The sequence below is a fragment of the Platalea leucorodia genome (genome assembly GCF_965183815.1).
Source record: "Platalea leucorodia genome assembly, chromosome: 9".
Classification (NCBI taxonomy): Eukaryota; Metazoa; Chordata; class Aves; order Pelecaniformes; family Threskiornithidae; genus Platalea; species Platalea leucorodia.
This window is the reverse complement of record NC_138831.1, coordinates 18827777-18848558: the sequence shown is the minus strand read 5'-3', so window position 1 is coordinate 18848558 and position 20782 is coordinate 18827777. Positions and strand designations below refer to the sequence as shown.

Below are 20782 nucleotides of genomic sequence, written 5' to 3'. Positions count from 1 at the left end.
GGCTTCGAGTCGCAAGACCCCTGACTGAGGGGCCTTCAGCCGGCAGGTGCGGGGTGCCTGCGAGGTCGCCTGTCCGGAATCGACGCTGACTTGGCAGCCTCCGGGCGGCCCTTCCCGTCCAAGGCTCGGGCTCTGCTCGCGAAGTCGTTGGTAGCTGCCGCAGCCCCGCTAGTGCAGGAGGGACGGCGCGGCGCGGCCTTCGCTCCTCGCGGCCATCAGGCATCGCCACGGACACCTGCGGCCCTTTGGGCTGCCGGTGAGTGGGGGCGGCCGCGGGGGCGGAGCGCTGCCAAGGTGGCAGTTGGCAGCGGCGGCGCGGGCTGGACGGTGAGGGGAATGGTGGGTTCTCGGTGGAGGAGAGCTGGGCCAAGCACTGCCGGCCTCTGAGCGGGGCTCCTGGGGCCCCCGCCTGGGCTGTGCCTCCGGCGGGCCGCGGAGGAGGAGCTGCGCGGGAGCCCCGCCGAGGCGGCGGCCCGAGGGAGCGCGGTGTCTGCTGCTGGGCCACGCAGCTCCCGGAGGATGCGCTGGACCGGGGGGGAACGGCCGTGTGCCCAGCTGACTGCGTGTAAGCCGCGCCAGCGGAGTAACTGAAATTGCGGCAGCGTAGCGATGAGCAGGTGTTCGAGTCTGTCAGCGTGGGTTTGTGTTTGCGCCGGCAGTCATCTCTGGAGAAGCCAGTCTGTGAATGCTTTTAGCGCAGGCTGCTGTAGCGTCGCTGACGGGCAGCCGTGTGCGCGCGGGTGCAGCCTTGGCACCGCTGCCGAGGGACGGAGGAGCGTGGCGACCTGCCTCGTTAGAGAGGCGCCGCCTTGGGCTCGTGTGAGCCAGGGCTGCGGGTCCTGACCGGCTTCGGCAGGGCGGTGGGGACGGCGCACGGCGCTTACTGGTTGTGCTTGGTAAACGGATCTTCCCCGCGGGAGAAACGCAACAGCAGGAAGCAGATGGTTATGTCTGACACGCTTAACAGTCACAACAGTTTGGGGTATCTCGGTTTGGGAATTTTGCAGGTGTTTTAATATAGAACTGTCTGTGTTTCTTGAATCTTCTTGTGATGGTGTGAGTGCTTTCTGTGTGTTACTTGAGAGCAACTTCACACTCCGGGATGCCCGGTTCTTGTTCTGCTTTCACAGTCACTGGCACCATTAAATAATGAATACGTGCGTTTGAATTGCGTACCGAAATTGCATCGTTGCTTTGAGTGTGTGGTTTTTATCCCCTTCTATAACATGACGGTAATACCTGCTTTTGGACTTCTGCAGTCTTTTTTGTGTGGTGATACTGCAGCTGATATTCTGTTATATTTTATGCAGAGAATGTCATGGTTTTGGAAGCGTATAATGCTATTTGTTAAAATCTTATAAATGCTGTGTCCTGCCAAAATATTGCAGTTAGTTAAGTATGGAAAGAAACATGTAATCATTTTGCCTTATTGCTGGGATGCTTCCAGTTCAGATAGATAAATAAATTGATTCAACAGTAAAAAAAAAAACCAAAACATAATCTTCCAGATTCTTTCCAGATCACTTTTGACTGTCAGAAGGACTTTGGGTTTGTTTTTTTTTTTTTTTCCTGTCAGTGAAGTAAATGGCAAGATCTCTATGTCTCCCTTTTCATCTCCGAGTTCTTTAGATACGTCATTGTAGCTACATACTTATTGAGATACCATACTCAGTTATTAAAATGTAACATACAGTTTTATCTTTTTAAGAGAAGGAAAGATTCGCTGCATTCAGAAACTGTTTTGACACTCGTGGTGACAGTATGGTATCCCTTGTGTAGACATAAACTAGGAGTAGGAAATGACTGCCATGTTTTTTCTCTTGCAGGTTTGCAGGAAACTTATGCTAGTAAATAAAATAACAAGAGAAAAATGACATTAAGGAAAGGTATGTGTATATTTGTGTGTCTAATTTTTTTAAAATCTCTTTTGTACTTTTCTGAGTTTCTCAGTCTTTGGTTATATTGATAGACTTTTTTCTTTTAAATTTTCAGTGAACATTTCCATTCTTATAGTGGCCGTTGTCATATTTTTGCTAGTTCTTCATCATAACTTCCTAGGCCTCAGTGACTTCTTGAAACGGGAATTGTCAGGTATGTTGTTTTTGGTTTTTTGGCGTTTTTTTTTGTTTTTATTTTTAAGATTGGTGGGAAAGCACATGCTCTGGCCAGACAGAAACCACCATGTTGCTGATATAATATGTATGATAATGATCAATCATTTGCATGACAAGATATAATTTTTGTACTCTCCTATGAGTAGATCTTTTCCTGTTCTTATACCCAAGAAACTTCAGCTTGGTGGGCTTGTCTGTTCTTGCTGTCCTGTGAGTTTTCTCGGTCAGGAAGGCAGGCGAGATAGCAGTAAGGGTTCCTTCTGGCTTTAAAAGTTGTTAAGATACGATTCAGTTTACTTAACAAAGCCTTTTCATTTTTGGGAGTCCATTTTTAAGAACTGCACATGGTCCCAGAGAGCCTCTCCATGTCCCCATTAACTACCAAGTCTCAGTTTGCTGCTCCTGGGGGCTGCTGGTCCTGGATAGCAATTGTACAGGTGCTTCCCAACAGCAGCTGAATAGGAGCCTGGCAGGCCTTAACCAAGAATCAGCTGAAGTCAAAGCTGTTGAGCTCTGTCATCAGAAAAAGGCAAACAGAAGCAGAATCCCAGCTTTGTGAACAGCAGAATATTGCCCACAAACTGCCAAGTCCCTGTTTGCTGCATTCCTCAAATTACCTAAAATTATCTGATATGTAATAGTCTAGATCATCTGCAAGGTACCAGTGGTGTTATAGAAAGTGCGGGTAGTGGGCAATTTGCCAGCTTTTACATGTGATGCCATTTCTACTCCACAGATTCAAATCCATTAGGACTTCAGCCTATAGATTTCATACCTGCAGTTCCCCAGAGGCTGGCAGATGAAAGGAATGATAAGGAGATTTCTGTGGTCATTGCAGCATCAGATGAGAGGCTTGGAGGTGCAATTGCAGCCATGAACAGTATTTACCGTCACACCAGATCCAACGTGGTTTTCCATATTGTTACTTTGAATGATACTGTGGATCACTTGAGGTAATGGTCTTTTCATTAGATTCCCACAATACTGTAAATCTTAAGTATCTCTGAGAAGAGGAAGAGCTGACTTCCCCTGGAACTGCACTCCTCTCAATTATTTGCAGTCCTATCTGCTGCTGCTTATTGCAGCTTTTTGACAAGGCTGCTGGGGGGAGTCCTACAGTCATTCCTTCTGGTAATGTTTCAGGGATGGAAAAGAGCCATCTTTTCCAGTGGTGTTATATCCAACCAGTGGGGTTGGAGTCTGTTGGTGAAGGGGTTGTAAAAGTTACTTCCTACATTTCATCTAAGCAATTCAAATGCTGGCAATGAAGTTTCTCCATTTTTCTAGATTGTTCTTTGATCCTTTTATTTTTATCAAGATCTCTGTCAATTGGATCTCTTGCTTTTCATTTGATTTTGCCTCATTTAACAAAATCCGTGCCTTTCTCCTGTTTGCAGGCTGTGGCTAAGTAACACTCCTCTGAAAAATTTGAGATACCGAATTTTGGATTTTGACCCTCGTGTCTTAGAAGGGAAAGTACAAGTGGATCCTCAAAAGGCAGACACCTTAAAACCAGTGAGGATGATGTTGATTACTTTTTGCAATTATGAGTTAGTAACAATATATTTTGATATTGGCTCTTGAACACAACTAGACATCAAAACCAAATCTGTTAGCATAGAAGCAATCTTTTTATAATGAAGTTCCTAAATTTCAGTAAGAATAAATTTCCAGATAGTGAGAAATGGATTTGAATATCTACACATGCATGCCCAGTATAATTTTTTGCTGCTAGCTACAGTGAAACACAGCAGCTTGTATGTCAAGCATGCCAACACCTTAGAGATACTACAGATATATGTGGAGAAATAAGAAATTCTAATACAGACCAGTTTTAAAGTTAGTTTATCAATGCACAAATTCATAGGAAATCAGGAATTCGTGGAACATGTTTATTTTAAATAACTTCTAGGATATCGCTGCCTATTTTACTTCCTTGATAGAAGTTGTCTTGGACATTAGTGCCATAGATAAGTGCCAGGAGTATGAGTCAATTTCACATTTATTTGGACAGTTTTTCATTTAATTCTTCCCTTCTCTTGCTTTCTTGTTTTCACAGTTAACCTTTGCAAGATTCTACTTGCCCAATTTGGTACCTCATGCAGAGAAGGCCATCTATGTGGATGATGACATAATAGTGCAAGGTATGGGACCTTTTCTTAGCCTTTTGCCATTGGCCTTATGGTGAGGTCAGTACGCCATCTCTTACAGTAACCAAAAACTTCTACTTCAAGGAAAAATGTAAAAAATTTGTGAATATGAATAAGCTGGATTAAACTGAGTGGTTTTACCTGCTGTAGCAATGGACTGAACAAAAAGTCACTCAGTGCTTAATCAGGATTGCTTTTAATTTTTCTGTGCTTATTTCCATTTCTCAGATGATATTCTTGAACTTTACAACACTCCATTGAAACCTGGACATGCAGCTGCATTTTCAGATGATTGTGACTCAACCACTAATAAAGTTGCTGTCCGTGGAGCAGGCAATCAGGTTAGTTTTATTCTGATTCAGTGGTAACAATACTGTAGATCCCAGGCTTTGGAAACAGACACTTGGTTTTAATGTTCTTGTGGGTTGACTTCCAAATGCAGTGAACCTAAAGGTGTGACTGTCTCTACCCCAATCAATTTACTCTGATGTTTGTGTTACAAACGACACCTGCAGTTTCTGTTTAGGCATAGTAAAAGGACTTTGAATTTTTGCTGTGCTTTACAATGAGAGCAGTTCCCCATGTGGAACTGCAGGAAGTCTTAGAACATCGGAGGGAAATAAAAAAAGTATTTTTTCTAGGAGTGGTACCATATGAATAATATGGCATTATTAAGAACATGCAGCATTCCTTAAAATATGTAGTTTATGTAATCGTATTTTTAAAATGTTAGACCTGTTAAGCTTTCTTTTCTCTTGGGTTAAAGGAAGGGGTATTTGCTTTAAGAACTTCAAGGTATGCTTGTCTGTTGGGAGTTGTGCAAAATTTCTCTTTAAATAGTAATTTGACCATATTTTAAGCTAATTTCTACTCCTTTTTTTCCAGTATAATTACCTTGGGTTTCTAGATTACAAAAAAGAAACCATCCGAAAGCTTGCCATGAAAGCCAACACCTGCTCTTTCAATCCAGGCGTTTTTGTTGCCAATTTGACAGAATGGAAATTGCAGAACATCACTAAGCAATTGGAGAAGTGGATGGCACTTAATGTAGCGTAAGTACCCCCAAGCTGGGAGCGGGTCAGGGATTGGATTATGGTGATGGCATTTAACTGTTAAATGAAGGGCTGTGTATGTATCTGTGGATTCCTGTCATGCAGCTGCAAGTGAAAATCAACTGATTTAGGGCTGCACAAGCATCCTTTCCCAACTTCTTTTCATCTTCTCTTCCAGAGAGGAACTTTACAGTAGGAATCTGGCTGGCAGCATCACGACACCTCCGCTGCTAATTGTATTTTACAAGCAACATTCCAGTATTGATCCCATGTGGAATGTCCGGCATCTTGGTATGTATGAAACATTTGTGACACTGCTCCCCCAGTGTGTTTTTCCAGGTCTGTAGCTGGACACCTAGTTGATGATGCAGCAAATGGGTCTTTTCTTCCCCTGTTTTATACCTTGTTCTTTAAGAAACAGTGCTTTGCAATACCATCTTGGGGCTTCTGGTCCTGATCCTTCATGTTCTTTTTAAACTGCTAGGGGGATAGTTCTTGAATTGACTTACTCTTAAATTACTTCTCATTTTCTTTCTCTTTTTCCACATATATATTTTATCTGAAGTGATCCTAAGTGGTCCCTCCAAGATTGTTGAGAGGAACAGACATTCATATCTGTTCTGGTACTGGTGAAACCCCAATGCTGGGAGAGCTTTCTTAGGTTTTGTTTCCAATGAACAATACATAGGCTGCTGAATACATCTGGGTATTAAGGGGGTTTTAAAGAACTTGGACATTAAGGCAGTACATTAAAATAGATGAGACAGATCAAAGTGGCATTCAGTTGCACCTGATTACATTTTTCACTTTGCCCTGATTTCTGCCTCCCATATCACCTCCTTTCTCCATAAATGACAAGATTTCCTTTGTTAAAATCCTTTGTTTCGAAGTTAAAATGTTGCATGTTGGTGTTTCTGCTGCCTTTATTTCAGGCACTAATGCTTCTTTTTCAATAAAAGGGTCTAGTGCTGGAAAAAGGTACTCTCCTCAGTTTGTGAAAGCTGCCAAGCTGCTCCATTGGAATGGACATTTCAAACCATGGGGAAGAACAGCTTCATACGCTGAAGTCTGGGAGAAGTGGTATGTCCCTGACCCGACAGGCAAGTTCAGCCTGATCCGCAGACATTCAGAAGCCTACGAAGCAAAGTAGAGTCAATTTTAATAACTGATGGCACTTTCTCAGGAAACTTCTGGAGCCAAACAGAACTTTTTTGTAGCCAGCTTGTATTACAGAGTAGTCCTTGCCTTCTGGAGCACAAGGTGATGCACTTATTCAGGTGCAGTTGTGGAAGGCACAGGTCCAAAGGAGACTCACTTCACTTGTGTGACAGAAGATGCTACTCCAGCAGCACTATAGAAAGCAAGGGAGGATCTCCACAAACTAGCACTTTTGTTAGTTCATTTCTGTCTGTTGTGCGTTCTTCTGCTCTTTACTACAAGTCGTCTAGAGGAAGTTCATTTTGTCAGCTACAGAAAGAAACAGTTTCTAACAACACGATACAACTTCAGCTGGTGCTTGCACCATGAAAATCTTGCACAGCAATGTACTGTAATCAAGAGCTGCTTATATTTTGTTCTGTTTTTTTTGTTTTGTTTTCTTATCCTGTGAAATAGTTCCATCAACAACCCTTTCTTGCATGAAATCTCTTCCCAGCCATTTCTGTTTAAGTCTTTCTTGCAGAATTCTGCAAAATTGAATCCTGTTTTTTTGAAAGATGACTTTTTCAAGTATTATTTCACTATGCAAAGTGGTTTTAACAGCCAGTGAACACTAAAACATTTTTTGTAAAGTGGTGGAAAAAACTGTTCAAAAATAAAAGCTAATTTTAACATGTTGACTCAAACCTCAGGTAAATGACAATATGATTCTAGGCTTGATCTGATCTATGAAGTGTGTTTCCTTAAACACAGTAGCAAGTGATTGAAACTAGTCAATTGATCTCATCTTTGTGAAAGCAATCTCATTCTAAAATTGTGCAAAATGTTTTTTTGGGGATCAGGCTGTATAAATTGCAGATTAATTTTGTTATTGTTAAGTTCCTCATAGTTCTCTCAAGTAAGCATGGCTCTGCTATAGAAGTTTTTCCCACCGTGCCTTTCCTAGTCTGGCCCTTTAAACTCATCGATTGAGATTCCTGTGCCCTTTTGCAGCTGGCTGCCATCGCCTTTTCTATAGGTAAGTTGGGTTTTTTTGGTGGTGTTTGTTTTGTTTTGTTTTTGGTTTTTCTTTAGTAGTTGTAGTGTTAAGCTTGAGTAGTGGTTATTAGCTGATATATCCCAGGAGCTATTGTTCCAGCTGTTCCACCTAATACAGGTTTGAACTCAAGTTGTCATTTTTATTCAAGACTACTACTTGTGAACAGTCCTCAGTACAAGATGTTTAGACAGGCGGCTTTGTGTTAATGCAGTGACAGGCTCAGTGTTGCGTGGTCTCAGATACAGGGGAGCAGAGAGCTGAAGGACTTGTTCATGTGTACAAATATGGTTTCAGTACTGCTTTATAATTTGAAAGGATTTCCAACTGCTTGACTCATTGCAGTCAATGCCTATAGTTGTTTCTGTCGTAGATGCTGATCTGTAGTTTGTTACCTATCATTTCTTTTCCTGGGTTTTGATGAACAAGAACCATTCTTGTCCTTGAAGTGGACAGGAGTAATGAAGTAAGTTCAGTTACCAAACTTTGAAAGATTGTACTAGATCAGCTGACACCAACTTAATTCTGATGACCAGACTGTTTTAGCAGGCTTAAATAAACTGTATGTCTGTCTCTGCCTAGGAGGACTGTGCCTCAACATAGCTTTAGGGAAAATACAACTGTCTATTAAAGAACACAGAAATCAGACCTTTAAGAGGAAGAAAACAGGCATGTAGGAGGAAGATGCTTGGTGTCAGGCATTTATTCTAAACGCTTCCTTTGTTGAGCAGCTGCAGGGCTTCTTGGTAATTCTCTTGCTACCCCAGTTCTGCTATAGGCTGAGCACAGTAACATGTCCTTATTGCACAGGGCAACGTTTTGCTTTACAGTTACCAGTTGTTGCCATGTATAAGAGGTGTCATCAGGAAATGCGTCTTTTGTTCAAGAGCACCGTAAGAACAAGAAGCTTGTTCCTCAGTGAACACATTACTAATATCATAATCTCAGTTACCTTTCCCAGTGAAACTTCTGAACATATAAAGCAGTGCTTAGATAAAATACCTTGTGTCTAGCTGAAATAAGTAGCATTTTCTAGCGAACCTTTACATATGAAAGTTCTACAAGTTTTGCATAAGTATACTGAAAACTTACTGACTTAAGTCACACTCTAGGGGTAGTCTCTGTAATCCTATAGGAAAAACAATTAAATTTTATGAAGGGAGGATGAAAACTTACCTTGAAGTTTAATTGCTTGAACATGACTAGAATTAAACATTTACCATTGCTTTTCAAAGAAAAAGACAAAGGGTTTATCCTTTCAAAACATCTTTTTATAAGGCAAAGTGAACAGTCTAACTTAGTCTATTAGGAGTCTTTTAAAAGGCGCTTTTTTTTAAGTACAGGAAATAAAGTTTAGGACTTAAAGCTGAATACAGTCAGTTTCCTAAACTTGTATAATATCTGGATCAATCAAGGGCGATACAGTATTATATACATTATTTGACAGAGTAATAATTGCGAATCTTTGCAGCAGCTCTGGTACGTGGCATTCCTCCAATTTCTGCTGCAACACAAGTCTTCATGACTGTTCTGAAAGCCAGTAGTAAGAGTCTCCTAACTGCGTCTTCACACGTAATTCATTACACATAGTCTGTATTAAAATCATAAGCATCATCTTCATCTGCTGTCTTATCCAAGCTGAATGATAATGAGTTGGAATGTTCGCTTTCTGAGAAAAGAAAATGATATGTTAGTGAAACCAATGCAAGTGCTAGAGTACTAGAGACTATCCTTCAAGCCAGGGTTTTTCATACAGACCTGCTATCTGCTCTTCTGAATTTGTAGGACTTGTTTGTCGTTTTCCAAGCTTTGCTTTCCTGGTGACCTGAACTTTGCCTTCCTACAAGTCAGAGAGGACAGACATATTATGTGTTTATTCAGACATCACTAATGAAGTCTCCCACGCAAATGAAACCTAAGAGACTGATGATAGTGTGAATATCCCCTTGTATAGTTGGTCAGGAACACACTGCCTTAGAACTGAGTTAGAAAAAAGTTGTTTCCTTAATTAAGCAAAAAGCCCAACGCTTATCTGCAGGAGAAAGAAAGACTTTTTTGGTTACTCCTGGTGGTTCCACAGGGCCTACACATTCTTAGTTTACAGCAAGATATCGACTGGATACTTGGTGTCAGGATCTAAACAGGTAGAAAAAGCCTAATGAAACCCTGATTTACCTGTTTGACATCCTTTTCTTCTTCTTCTACATCGTCTTGATCATCATCACTTTCCATGAAGTCCTCCTCTTCGTCCTCCTCTTCTTCCTCCTCCTCCTTGCTTGTTTCCAAGTTTTCCCACTCTGATGCTACCTCTATCACTTTATTTTCCTCTATTATCCCATTTGCCATACCAGCTGACTGGAAAATGATGCTACTGGCAGGACTGGGGTATTTTAAAGCTGAGAAAAACATAGCAAGTGTCTGTTAAGTCCCTGTTAGACAGTACCAGATGTAATGCCTGCCCCCCTGGGAGGAGAGCCATTTTAGGTCAGGGCTAGAAAGGCGGTCCTGCTCCCTCCCTCCCACAAGACCACTCTCATATAAGCAGATAGAACAAAGGACAATTCCCTGAGAATAGCTTTCCCTGAGGCAGCTACAGAAGACTGCTAGGAGCTGAAAGACTTGGATTTGAGCATAGAATAGATTGCACTGAGTAAAATGTATTTTGTTGGCCTCTGTTTATGTGCTCTTCAACATTCTTTTCCTCTGTTCCCTATTTAGGAGGGTTAGGTCAGATGAGCAGAAACTAAGAACTAGCAGGGGTAATTTGTGTTAAGACAGCACACAGATGTGTTGCATCAGAATCCATTTCTTTCTTAAAAGGTTCATATTCACTGCATATTGGCAAAGCCCTCATATAAACTGCAGGAGGATTTCCATTCAAAATCTCCCATTAAAACTACTACCACTCTTAATGGTAGCAGTCCGTTACAGTTACAGTCCTACCTTGAACAGTGTTGTTGTTTTCTTCTTCTAGGTTCTTTAAATTAAAGCACTCCTGCATTTCAGCTATTTTGTCTTCTGTAAGATATGGTGGCGGTCTCTGAGATGCTGGAGGTTGTGAGTGGTAGCTTATTTTAGCTCTGGGAAAATAAAATATCAGCATTAAAAAACAACCAAAGATAACATAGTTAAATCACTGTATTTAAAAATAAAACCCAGAGCACAAACCTCTCAAACTCCTCAACCTAACTACTCATTTATTATCATCTGTTTAACAGCAGTTAAACAGCTATTTAAATTTGACTCTGAAGTTGTCAATAACAGTATTAAGTGGATAGCCCACTCCTGAGACAAAAAAGAAATGGCATACTTTGTCACCACAAATTATCTGCCTGTAAAATCATGAGCTGTAAAAGCAGCTGAACCACTTGAGCAAGGGAAATAGTTGCACTCAATTACTGAGTTACATTTATTCCCACCCTCAGAATACAGAACCACTATAAATTTCCACAGAAAACTTGCCATATCCTTTCCTGTCTGTAAAGAGGACTACATGGACTCAGTATTTGAGAGGGAGGCAAATTCCGCTAACAGAGTTATAGCAGAAGTCAGCAAACTGGCTATAGAGTAATGTGCAACACACTTTGACTCTTTCTCTGTATCCCTTACTACTTCAGAAAATTACCCATGGATGGTGTTCTCTAAATCTGTTAGCCAATCCAGCTCTCTCTACCAAAGTAAAATGCGAGAAAGAAGGGGGGGGGGGGGGGGGGGGGGGGGCGGGGAAAGCAGCCTCTCCTTTCTAAGTACTTCTCAGGACTCAGAGCTTCTGCTGTGCTGGATTAACAATGTGGAAAAGGCTAGCAGCATAAAGCAAAATTCATAGCATACGTACCCTGTCCAGTCACAAAGTAGTAATTTAGCTATATTCTCTAAGTCAGGAACACCTCCCTTTTTCAGCATACCCCTTTTCTGAGCAAGTAAAGTTAAAAACTCTTCAGTGTTCCTGAAATCTGGGATACTGTAGTGCATCATTACCTAGTGCAAAAGAAAATGGTGCATTCAGAAAGAGATACCCACTTTTCTCTTAGTTTTAGGAATAAAAAAAGCAAATCAAATTGGGTTGCAGTGAGGACGAACAAGTATGTGAAGAGCCGTTTTTCTCTTGCATGTGGGAGTAAACATTACAAAGCAAAATGCCTACTTCATCAACAAATTCGTCTGCCATTCACCCATACTAGTGGGAGTATAGAGACAGCGCACTGATTTGTGAAAAAACAAGTTATCACAGAACTGAATGGAAATTAGGCTTAGGTTAATCTACTTGAAACTAGAGTGAAATCAGAGTTGGATCTGAGGTCTTCACTGTAATAATAGGAAGCAGTCTGAGTATCTTCATTTTTCACTCTGTGATACTGTGATAAGATCTTAAAAGCAGGGTTTTTTAAAAATCAGAAAAGTTATTGGGAAAACAGACTCCAGCTGACAGGATCCTGGCATGCTGTTTCTGCCTTCCATTTGTAAGGATGAAAGATCACACTTGGTGTTGGATACAATAGCCAAAGTTTGCCACTCAATAGTTAGGGGAAAGCAGTGCAAAAGCTACCAGAACTAGTTGAAGTGAAACGAACTTTGGTTATTGGCCTAAGAAACCTACAGAGAAGTCAAATGCAGTGAAAGATGTGGAAAAAGATGGAGCTCACCTGCTGTTTACTGCAGTGATTTAGAATGGCATCTATTCCTTCAAGCACATCTGCTGAGCCTGATTCTTCAGTGTCTATGATACTTCTCAAGGCCAGAGCCAGGGCATTGTTGGAACGATCTGCAATTATACTTGGACTGTCTAACATCTTTGTCTGTTTATCAATGTGCACAATTTGCATGGACCTATTCAGAGAGAAATGCACTGTGAGCAGACAAAGATAAAATCAGCTAGCAAAGGACTGGTAACGGTGAGGGATGCATGACACAAAGCTCAGCGTTGGACTGAATGCACTTCATACAGAGTCAGTTTCAGTGCTTTCTCATCATATGCTTTGCATAGGACAGAAATCTAAATGTACAAAAAGAGCAAGTTTATACGCTGTATGCTCTCGTGACAGCTTGTATCACGCAGAACAGTACCTTTCATCCTGGCAAATTGAAATGTGCATTTGAAACTGCACACAGGGGCATACTCTGCCCTTAATGGATGGAAACTGTACACAAACAACAAACTCAAAGTAATCAGAACACAACAACAAACAGGGAAATTAACAGCTTTTGTCAGACGCAGCTTACTTGGTAACACCTCGTGTTAGGCCAACATTGCAAGCACGAACTCCTTTAAGACTGTTGATTATGCTGCTCTTTCCTACGTTAGGGAAACCTGAAGAAAACCACATAAATCCTTGTAAGTTAAATAAGAAAATTCAGCCTATGTAACACTGATCAAAACTGCTTCTTCCAGGTGTCTTTGGTAAAGTACATCTTCAGTGTGAGATCAGAGTTGGATCTGAAGTCTTCACTACAGAAGTAAGACAAAGTCTGTATCCTCATTTCTCACACTGGTAATAAAAGGGACATGAAAGACATCACTGAATGTAACACCACAAATCTTTATCAGACAGAGGAAGGCAGTGCAAGCTGCATGGTATGTAACCTGCTTCTTGTTTCCCTAAGCTGGGGAATCAGCTAAGGCCTCACACAACGTGTCTTCCACAGATCACATACACTACGTGCATGTAAGTGCAACATAGATCGCCGTCAACTGACGCACTATAATAGTGAGTCTTGGATGAAAGTAAGAACAATGACTAGAAAGCCCAAAAGAAAGCAATGTGTTAGTTGTTCTACCTAATTTGCAATACAGGATAACAAATGCTTTATGGGAGGAGAAGGAAATTCCTCCTGTCTCTCCAAACGCTTACCTACTACCCCAACCTGAATGGCTTTGTCCTGAGTCTTGCCGTGCTCTTGAAGAAGTTTCAAAAGGCATTTGCTTCCAAAACATTCAGTGGTTCTTGATAAATCAACACGAGCACGTCTTTTTGTGGAGTGTTCCTGCTACAGGATTCAAAGGCAAACCCCCCCCCAACGGTCAGGAGCTATTTACGAAGATAAATATGTATGCTTAGATTTATTTATCTACTGTAATGTTTCCAACTCCTATCCTTTATTAGTAAGGGAGCCATCAACTACTAAAAGAAAAAGGAATGTGAACTGACTTATAAGGGCTTGTGATTTCAGTTCAGGCTGTGTTGCAGATTTGTTGTGCGACCATAAAATAACCCTGTACATTTAGATGGTAGAATCCTTAAATCTGCAGATTCACTCAAGAGGCTTCAATTTTTTGAAGGATTTCAAAACCTGCTCTCTGCGTTGCAGTTTCTGCACCATTTTGCAGGAGGGTCTATTTCACTATGCTGTTATCAGGGTTAAGATGTGTGAAACATTATGCATTGATATACGTACGACTCAAATAAGCATCTTACAAGAGTTGAGACTAGGACACAGGGAGCTAACTCCTTTATACTCTTCATGAAATAATGTCAGGTGCTACCTTTATTGATAGCCACAGTCAGGATGAATGCAGTACTATAGCCTGCACCACTTTACTGACAAAAAAATTCAGATGTAACTGGTGCAACCATCCTGTGCTGAAAAATTCCTTATCTTCCTCCCCTCACTGTCCTTCTTACAGTAAAAAAACCAAACAACTTGCTTTTACTGTAGTCCAGCGTCCTAGGCACAAATAACAATATCTATTTCAACAACAAGGATTCCCCCACAATACGACAAAGCTTAGTCAAAGTGCAAAGGCATGTCCATCAGTCACAGCAGTATAATCAAACAAGGGGAAAAGGAATTTTAAAGAACAAGAGTTCTTGTTTCTCAACATGTTTCAACATGTATGACTGCAAACATGTACAACGTAGTCATGAGACAGCCTACCGTGCTCTTACCATAGTCCTGTCCTTCATCAGCGTTGCTGATTTAAAAGCAACAGTTGGAAACTCCTTCTTCAAATAATTCAACCATTTTTCTAAATTCTCCTTTGGCACTAAATCTGGAAAAAAAAAAAAGCACAGTTCTTTCACTCCTGTGAATCTGAAATATCACCATGTGGAGGGAATCTAATGTGGAATCAGGAACCAGGCTATATTTTGTCCATTTAGTATGCTGCTTTATGACAAATGTATGTTTGGGTAAAGTTCTGGGTATGTTTCCCCAAAGGCACCCAGTTGTGCAAGTTTTAGTCTTTATTTTCTGCCTCAAGCAGAACATACCACAATTACATTTTTGGCCCCTGTATCAGGTTTTTAATGCTGGGGTCTTGCTAGGAGACTTTGTAAGGTACCGAGAGTGATGTTCTGTGAAGGATTATCCCATCATCCCTGCAAAGACTATTCTAATACAAAGTTCCCTTTGCTCTTGCTGTCACTCTTGGTATTTCCTTTTCTTTTTTTGCTGCTGCTAACCCAGTAATCTCCAGCCTTTTTAGCTGGTTTCACCTGCTTTTGTGTGGATTCTTTCATATAGCAACAGAAGAGAGAAAATACTTCCCAAAGCCAAATTTTGATACAACTATTGCATTAATTTGCTGATCTTTAACTCAACCATTGCCTCAGTGGGGACCAGCATCGTAACCTCTGCCTACTCACCTACATTCACAAAAATGTTAAAAATTGTAAGATCTTTAACTTCTGTCAAATTTGGCTGAAACTGGCCAATGCCCTCAGAATTTATTGCAGAAGAAAGGGGCTAATGTGCATTTACCTGTCTGTGATGTTTTCTCAGCAAACTAGGCTAAAAGGTGGAGGAAACGTGACCCCTTCAGTAGGGCAGCGAGCTCAGAGTTGGATCTTATGTCTTCAACGGAATCTCAGATTCCTTTAAAATCTTCTTCATTGCTCACCTACCACAGAACCACACATTGACCAAGTAACACTTCAAGAAAACCTGTGCTTCTTACCAATTTTGTTCAGAACCAACAGTAGCTTTTTGTCTCCTCCAGAGCAAGTTACAGCTTGCTCCAGTTGAGGACACCGGCAGCCCATTGGATCTCTTGCATCTAAAACCTCTAGAACCACATCTGAGGCCTCAATCACCTAGGTTAGAAAAAAGAGAGAAGACTCTCAAATCAGACATGGCAGACCATTTGACAGATGATAACTCTGGAAGAGCTGTGGCTTACAACAGTTACTGTCGAATTTCACAGAATGACTGGTGAGGTTTTGTCAGACTGTTCTTGTTTGAACTCCTTTCTTCTGAACTACAAACCAGAAACCTGAAGCATTTTTCATCTTTTTCCTCCAAAGGCAAGAAATCCTTAGACACTAGTATCTCATTACTACAAGAGCTCTCTGATCACTCAGTATGTACTGACATTGGCCCAAGAAGTCTTAATGCCTCAAAGTGCTGGATGTCTCAGTAGCTCATACCAGACAAGACTGAAACCCTCAGTTTCCATTGTAAAAACCTTTACTTCAGTGCTGAAGTTTATCACAAGCAACCCTTATACTCTCTAGCAGCTGCAGTCATGCAAAAAAGGAAAATAACAAGTGGTCTCATTGCTGACTCTCATCAAATTATATAACAATAGTTGAAATGTCTCACCTTCTTGAGCTCCCTGCAAAATGATTTCTTTGAATTTTTATCCAGCAGTCTGTTAGTCTTTGCTTTAGATTTGCCAGAGGATTCCTGAATGCAAATAGAAATGAAAGGGAATGATTTAAGTGAGAATTAGTGTATTATACTTGCGGGCATATACAGCATGAAAAATGTAACACATAACATACTGCTTAAGAAGATGTAGTTTCAGGATGACTTTTATTGCTTCTATAAGCTTCAAAGAATCAAAATCGTACCAGACACCAACCTTTCCCTCTGCTTTTTCCTTGATTTTGGCTGCGTTCTTTTTAGCTTCAAGCTTCCTCTTCTTTTCATGTTCTTTCTGTCTGTTGAGCTTCTGCTTTTGTTTTAGTTCTTCAAGCTGATTGCAAACAAAAACCCAAGCCAGATAAAACACATTTGAAGGTGGTAAGAAGACTGTTCTTTCTCCCCATTTACTTATTTCTGACCAAAGTTCCTGAGACAGCTTATTTAGAAGTCATGACTGTCCAAGTGACACTGGGAACTTATTTTTGTGTCCTACCCTGAAAAGAATATTGTTGCCTTCAATTGCCTCAAAACCAGAGGCAAAACATCCATTAGCAAGACCCCAAAATAACAGCCGCGCAGCAACGTTACAACTGATAAGGGTGCTGCTCTCATGGCACATTACTCCACAGTGCAGACAGCAGATCCTTATCTTCTGTGTAACCACATAATGCCAAGACTTAACTTTTAGCATTCTGATGGAACGTCTATGTATTTCATCGTCACAGGCAATTCTGATTACATTAAAAATGACACTTCCAGCATGTTTATACACACAGTGATGAAATGAAGGTTAAAAGTAAAAAAAGCAAATTGTTACACACTGCATAATGCTGGAAATAAATATATTCTTTTTCCAAAGTACATGTCTACTAGGACCATTTACAATCTACCACGACTGCACCCCTGGGCATGCACATGTGCACACGCATACACAGAAAGCTTCCTTGAAGACAGGAATGGTCTCAGTTCCTGTCCTCTTTACTACAAGTTGTATTTTACCCTCTGCTTTCTTTGCTCTGCTTCCCGTAGAAGCTCCTCCTTAAATGGTGCAGCACTGGGAACACCGGGATCTTTCTTGGGCTTTTTGTGTCCACGTTTTTTGGCCTCCTTCCTGACTTTTCGGTGGTGTTCTCGGATCTGAAGACAAAAGAAAGAATATTTTCTCAGTCTAAGGCAAAAAAAAAAAAAGGGATGTATCCCTCCTATTTACAAATACAGAGTAAAAAACTTTCTGACTTTAGATTGAAGTGTTTCGATTGCACAATGTCTCATCGTAAAGCTACACTTGAACATACCAGCCCAAAATAATGCAAAATGTAATGATGTAAAAAATCTGCACTCCTTTCTACATCATCCTTCAGCCAATCGTAACTGGAAAACAAATTCCTCACTGCAGTCCAGACTCCTTAACATTCAATATAATATCCTTACTGTGTACAAGTACACGTACAACATGTTTCTGTAGTAATATATAAAAAAATGTTTTTAGTGTTAAACTAGTTAGCATGGAGCTTTAATCAGCAACAGACAGGCCAGGGCCCCCATCTTCCCCCATCCCCCGCCGGGACTCACCTTCTTCTGGATCTTGTAGCGCTTGTGGCAGGTCAGCCTCTTGCTGGCTTTCCGCAGCTCTGCAAGGCACCGCGCCCCTCAGCGCCGGCTCCCCGCCGCCCGCCCGCCAACCGGGGCCAGCCCGCCCGCTCACGGCCACCCGGGGAAGCGGCCGAGCTCCCATCGCCGCCCGCCACCGCCGTTCCCTGAGCCCGCGTGTCCGATCCCCCCGCCCCGGGCCGCCGCCGTTCGCTCGGCCACGGGCGGCCGCTCCGCTCCCGCTCCCCCCCCCCGCCCAGCCCGCCGCCATTCCCCCGGTCCTGGGCCGCCGCCCGCCCTCGCCGTTCCCTCGCCTCAGAGCGCTCGCCGGCAATATTGCCCGAGGCCCGCCCCCACCGGTGCCCCCGCTCCCGCCGCCCCGTCCCGCCGCTCACTGGGCCGCTTCATGGCGCCGCCGGGCCTCGCTCGGCCGCGGCCCCACGTGGACGGCCGCGCTCCTTCCTCCTCCCACCGGCGGGCGCTGCCGTAAAGCGAAGCGCCCCTTCCTCGCTGGAGGTGTCGCGCGGGCTCGGCGCGTTTGGCGGCCGGTTGACTTTGCGGCAGCGGCGGGCTCGGCGGTCCGGAGCGGCGGCGGCACCGACGGCGGGGGCAGCAGCGGTGGCGGGGCGGGCGGCGGAGGGCGAGTGCGGCCGCGGCTGTCGGAGGCGGAGCGGAGCCGGCTGGGTGAGCGGCGCGCGGCGCCGGGGCGCGCAGGCGGGGCGGCGGGCCGAAGCCAGGAGGCCGCTGCCTCCCTTTGTGTGGCCGCCGCGGGGAGGCAGCGCCGCCCGGCCGCGCAGCGGCTCCGCCACGGCGGGCCCCGCGCCGGGCCCGGGGGCGCCGAGCCCCTCCGCCTCCTCCTGTCACCTCCCCCGTCCCCGCCTCCCGCGGCGGCCCCGGCCCTCGGCGCGGGCCGCCCCGCCGCGGCCCCCGCGGCGTCGCTGTCCCTCACCGGCGTCCCGACCCCGCCGGCCCCGGAGCCTCCCTCGGACTCCCCCGCGGTGTCCTCCCCGCCGTGCCGTCCCCACCCGCCGTCCCCAGCGCCCCGTCCCGTCACCGGGCCGAGCTCGCAGCGGTGACGGCGGCCGCACGGCGGGCGGGTGGCCGAGGGCCGGCGGCGGCGGGGCCGCTCCCGGGGCCTCCGGAGCGTGTCCTGCCCGGGGGGGGTGGCAGCGCGGGCCGGGGAGGGGACGTCGTCCTGTCAGGCCGTGAGGGCGCAGGCTGGTCCGGTGCCCGAAAAGGTGTTTGTCTTTGTCTGCTTCTTCTCCGGCCAGCAATAACCTCGTAAAGCGGGCGGGGGGCGAGCCGGGTGCAGGCAGGGGCCCGCCTGCGGGACGCTTTGGGGAAACTACGTGTTTTGCCTCTTTATTTCTTGTCCCAGTGTTGATAAAACGATTGATGTGCTGTGCCTCTCACTTCTTCACCAACTTTGTCCTTTTGTAGTGTCTGGCTGCTGCCGTCCCCCTTTTCCCATGTTGTAGCTGGTTTCAATGTGATCAGTAATTGGGGGGAATTCTGGCTGTGTGTTCCCTCCCATGCTCCGATTGCTAAATTTACCATGATTTATTGAGTATTTCTGTTGAAACGTGGGAGATCCCGATAACGATAAAATACTTTCCGTGGTATCTGTCGACTTTTAGCTTTTTCCTACTTGGAGGCAGAAAATGAAATGTGTGCTGGAACCTCCTTGGCTTGTATTAAGCGCGTTATCTCAAATGCATGTAAAAACTGCTCATTTAATGAGGTCAGTCTGGGTAATACTTGTGGTGATCAGCAGTACAGCTTTCAGGAAAGGCAATCTTCCACCTGTTGTGTATATATTAGTATACGTGTACATTAGTAAGGGCCAAAGCATTTCTTATAGAGATGTCTATGGTTATGTGACATTTTTATGGGCAATCTGAGCAATTATTAAGAAGATGCCCAAGCTCCTGTTGCACAGCAGAGGACTTGTTTGTAGCGGTGGAGATTCTTGGTGTGACTGGAGATTCCTGGTGTGACTGTTGAGAGTCTTGTGAGCTAGCAGCTACATTGCAGAAGAAAGTGGAGCCTGACATTCGGTAGGAGTTTTACGTAAGCGGTTCTCTCACTGAGTATTCATGATGTTGTTCAGACCATGATAGGTGTTTTGCACCATTCTCGGTTATTAGAGGAGAAAAATATTTTTGGAGGCTGCATATAGAATGGCCAGGTGTTTTGATTGGACAGCTGTACATTGGCGTTTGCGTATGGCTGAGAGCCGCAGCACATGTGCCTCAGATAGCGGATGTGGAGAAGCCTATATGCAGTTTGCAGGCAGGTGCTGGTTGGGGGCTCCCTAAATCTTTATTTCAGGATGGGATTGGACTGAGTGTACTTTTGGGGTCCTGAGTGAACCAGAATTATTGATTCCAGTAGTCCCTCCTGCCTTCCTTTCACAACCAAGAACTTGTGTTTTCTAGCAGCCTCCCCATCAGTACGCTCCTGGTGTTAGCCATTTGACACTGTAGCTCTCAGATAAAAGTTGGAGGCAGTGCCAAAAGCAACAGGCTGCTTGTCCATTCCTGAGATGAATTGCCTGCTAATAAAGCACAAAGACTCTCTGTATGTGCGTGTTATGAAAATGTCCAGAATACTGAACAGGAAAACGATGGGGTTTTATTGAAGACAGTAGTTGTATGAACTAAATCGAAGCAATCATTTTGTCATAAAATGGTTCTGTACATTTTGCATGGAATTTCTGAAAAAAATCAGACTTGGAGACTGCCTAGAAATTGAAACAGGTATATCTTTCGTGAATCTATATGGCTGGATCCTTAATGTTGCTAACTTACGAGGATAAAAATCTGCTCTGAAGACTGGAGGTACATAATCACTAGAGAGTCTATTAAATGTTTATTGACCTTAAAAATTATTGTCTTATTGTTATAAGCACTGTACTACTTTGCATTCTGTAAGTTTTACTGCTTTCTGGTTTTTACTCTCAGATCATATATCGCTTATGTTTACTCCCTGCTATGCTTGATGAATCATTCTCTTGCAAGTGGCTGTGAAATCTGTAATATGTATTCAGGAACATTAGAGAAGTGTGTTTTTACTGTAAAAATGACAGAAATGTCTAGC

The 20782-nt window shown here is 43.6% G+C and overlaps 3 protein-coding genes across 10 annotated transcripts in view; 2 read left to right on the top strand and 1 right to left on the bottom strand.

The window, feature by feature from the left end:
- Positions 1–168: 168 nt before the first annotated feature.
- GLT8D1 (glycosyltransferase 8 domain containing 1) lies at positions 169–13332 on the top strand. Of its 5 annotated transcripts, none has more exons than XR_014229274.1 (11): positions 169–256; positions 1827–1886; positions 1993–2091; positions 2851–3067; positions 3512–3629; positions 4174–4258; positions 4493–4605; positions 5150–5316; positions 5495–5607; positions 6276–7492; positions 12900–13332. XR_014229274.1 is itself a non-coding variant. In XM_082322486.1 (10 exons), exons 2-10 carry the CDS (start codon positions 1871–1873, stop codon positions 6464–6466), a joined length of 1119 nt encoding a protein of 372 aa, XP_082178612.1. In that variant the 5' UTR covers positions 338–617; positions 1827–1870; the 3' UTR covers positions 6467–7660. The 5 variants fall into 5 exon arrangements, 1 of the variants encoding a protein (XP_082178612.1); XR_014229275.1 differs by lacking the exon at positions 169–256 and adding an exon at positions 301–327; XR_014229276.1 differs by lacking the exon at positions 169–256 and adding an exon at positions 338–565.
- On the bottom strand, positions 8107–18175 carry GNL3 (G protein nucleolar 3). Its single transcript, XM_082322484.1, has 15 exons — positions 18079–18175; positions 17666–17724; positions 17093–17230; positions 16311–16424; positions 16049–16132; positions 15405–15540; positions 14395–14498; positions 13360–13495; positions 12731–12818; positions 12154–12337; positions 11346–11488; positions 10454–10590; positions 9686–9906; positions 9269–9350; positions 8107–9179 (listed from the first exon to the last, which is right to left on the bottom strand). The coding sequence occupies exons 1-15, from the start codon at positions 18089–18091 to the stop codon at positions 9091–9093; spliced, it is 1728 nt and encodes a 575-aa protein (XP_082178610.1). The 5' UTR covers positions 18092–18175; the 3' UTR covers positions 8107–9090.
- Positions 18176–18269: 94 nt separating this feature from the next.
- Positions 18270–20782, top strand: part of PBRM1 (polybromo 1) — a 68733-nt gene continuing 66220 nt past the window's right edge. The window contains exon 1 of one of the 4 annotated variants that reach the window (XM_082322478.1): positions 18270–18367. The gene's annotated coding sequence lies outside the window, so the exon portion shown is untranslated. Of the gene's footprint in view, positions 18368–18842; positions 18922–20782 lie in introns of those variants that run through there. The other 3 variants (XM_082322473.1, XM_082322472.1, XM_082322474.1) reach the window with 3 other exon arrangements.

What these genes read in the sequence shown, in the direction of transcription:
- GLT8D1 (XM_082322486.1), top strand. An exon ending in AGGCAGACACCTTAAAACCA is followed by an intron (nt 3,630 to 4,173) that starts GTGAGGATGATG and finishes TTGTTTTCACAG; the next exon opens with TTAACCTTTGCAAGATTCTA. An exon ending in TGATGACATAATAGTGCAAG is followed by an intron (nt 4,259 to 4,492) that starts GTATGGGACCTT and finishes TCCATTTCTCAG; the next exon opens with ATGATATTCTTGAACTTTAC.
- GNL3 (XM_082322484.1), bottom strand. An exon ending in CTAACACGAGGTGTTACCAA is followed by an intron (nt 12,338 to 12,730) that starts GTAAGCTGCGTC and finishes CTCTCTGAATAG; the next exon opens with GTCCATGCAAATTGTGCACA. An exon ending in AAACAACAACACTGTTCAAG is followed by an intron (nt 9,907 to 10,453) that starts GTAGGACTGTAA and finishes TGTTTTTCTCAG; the next exon opens with CTTTAAAATACCCCAGTCCT.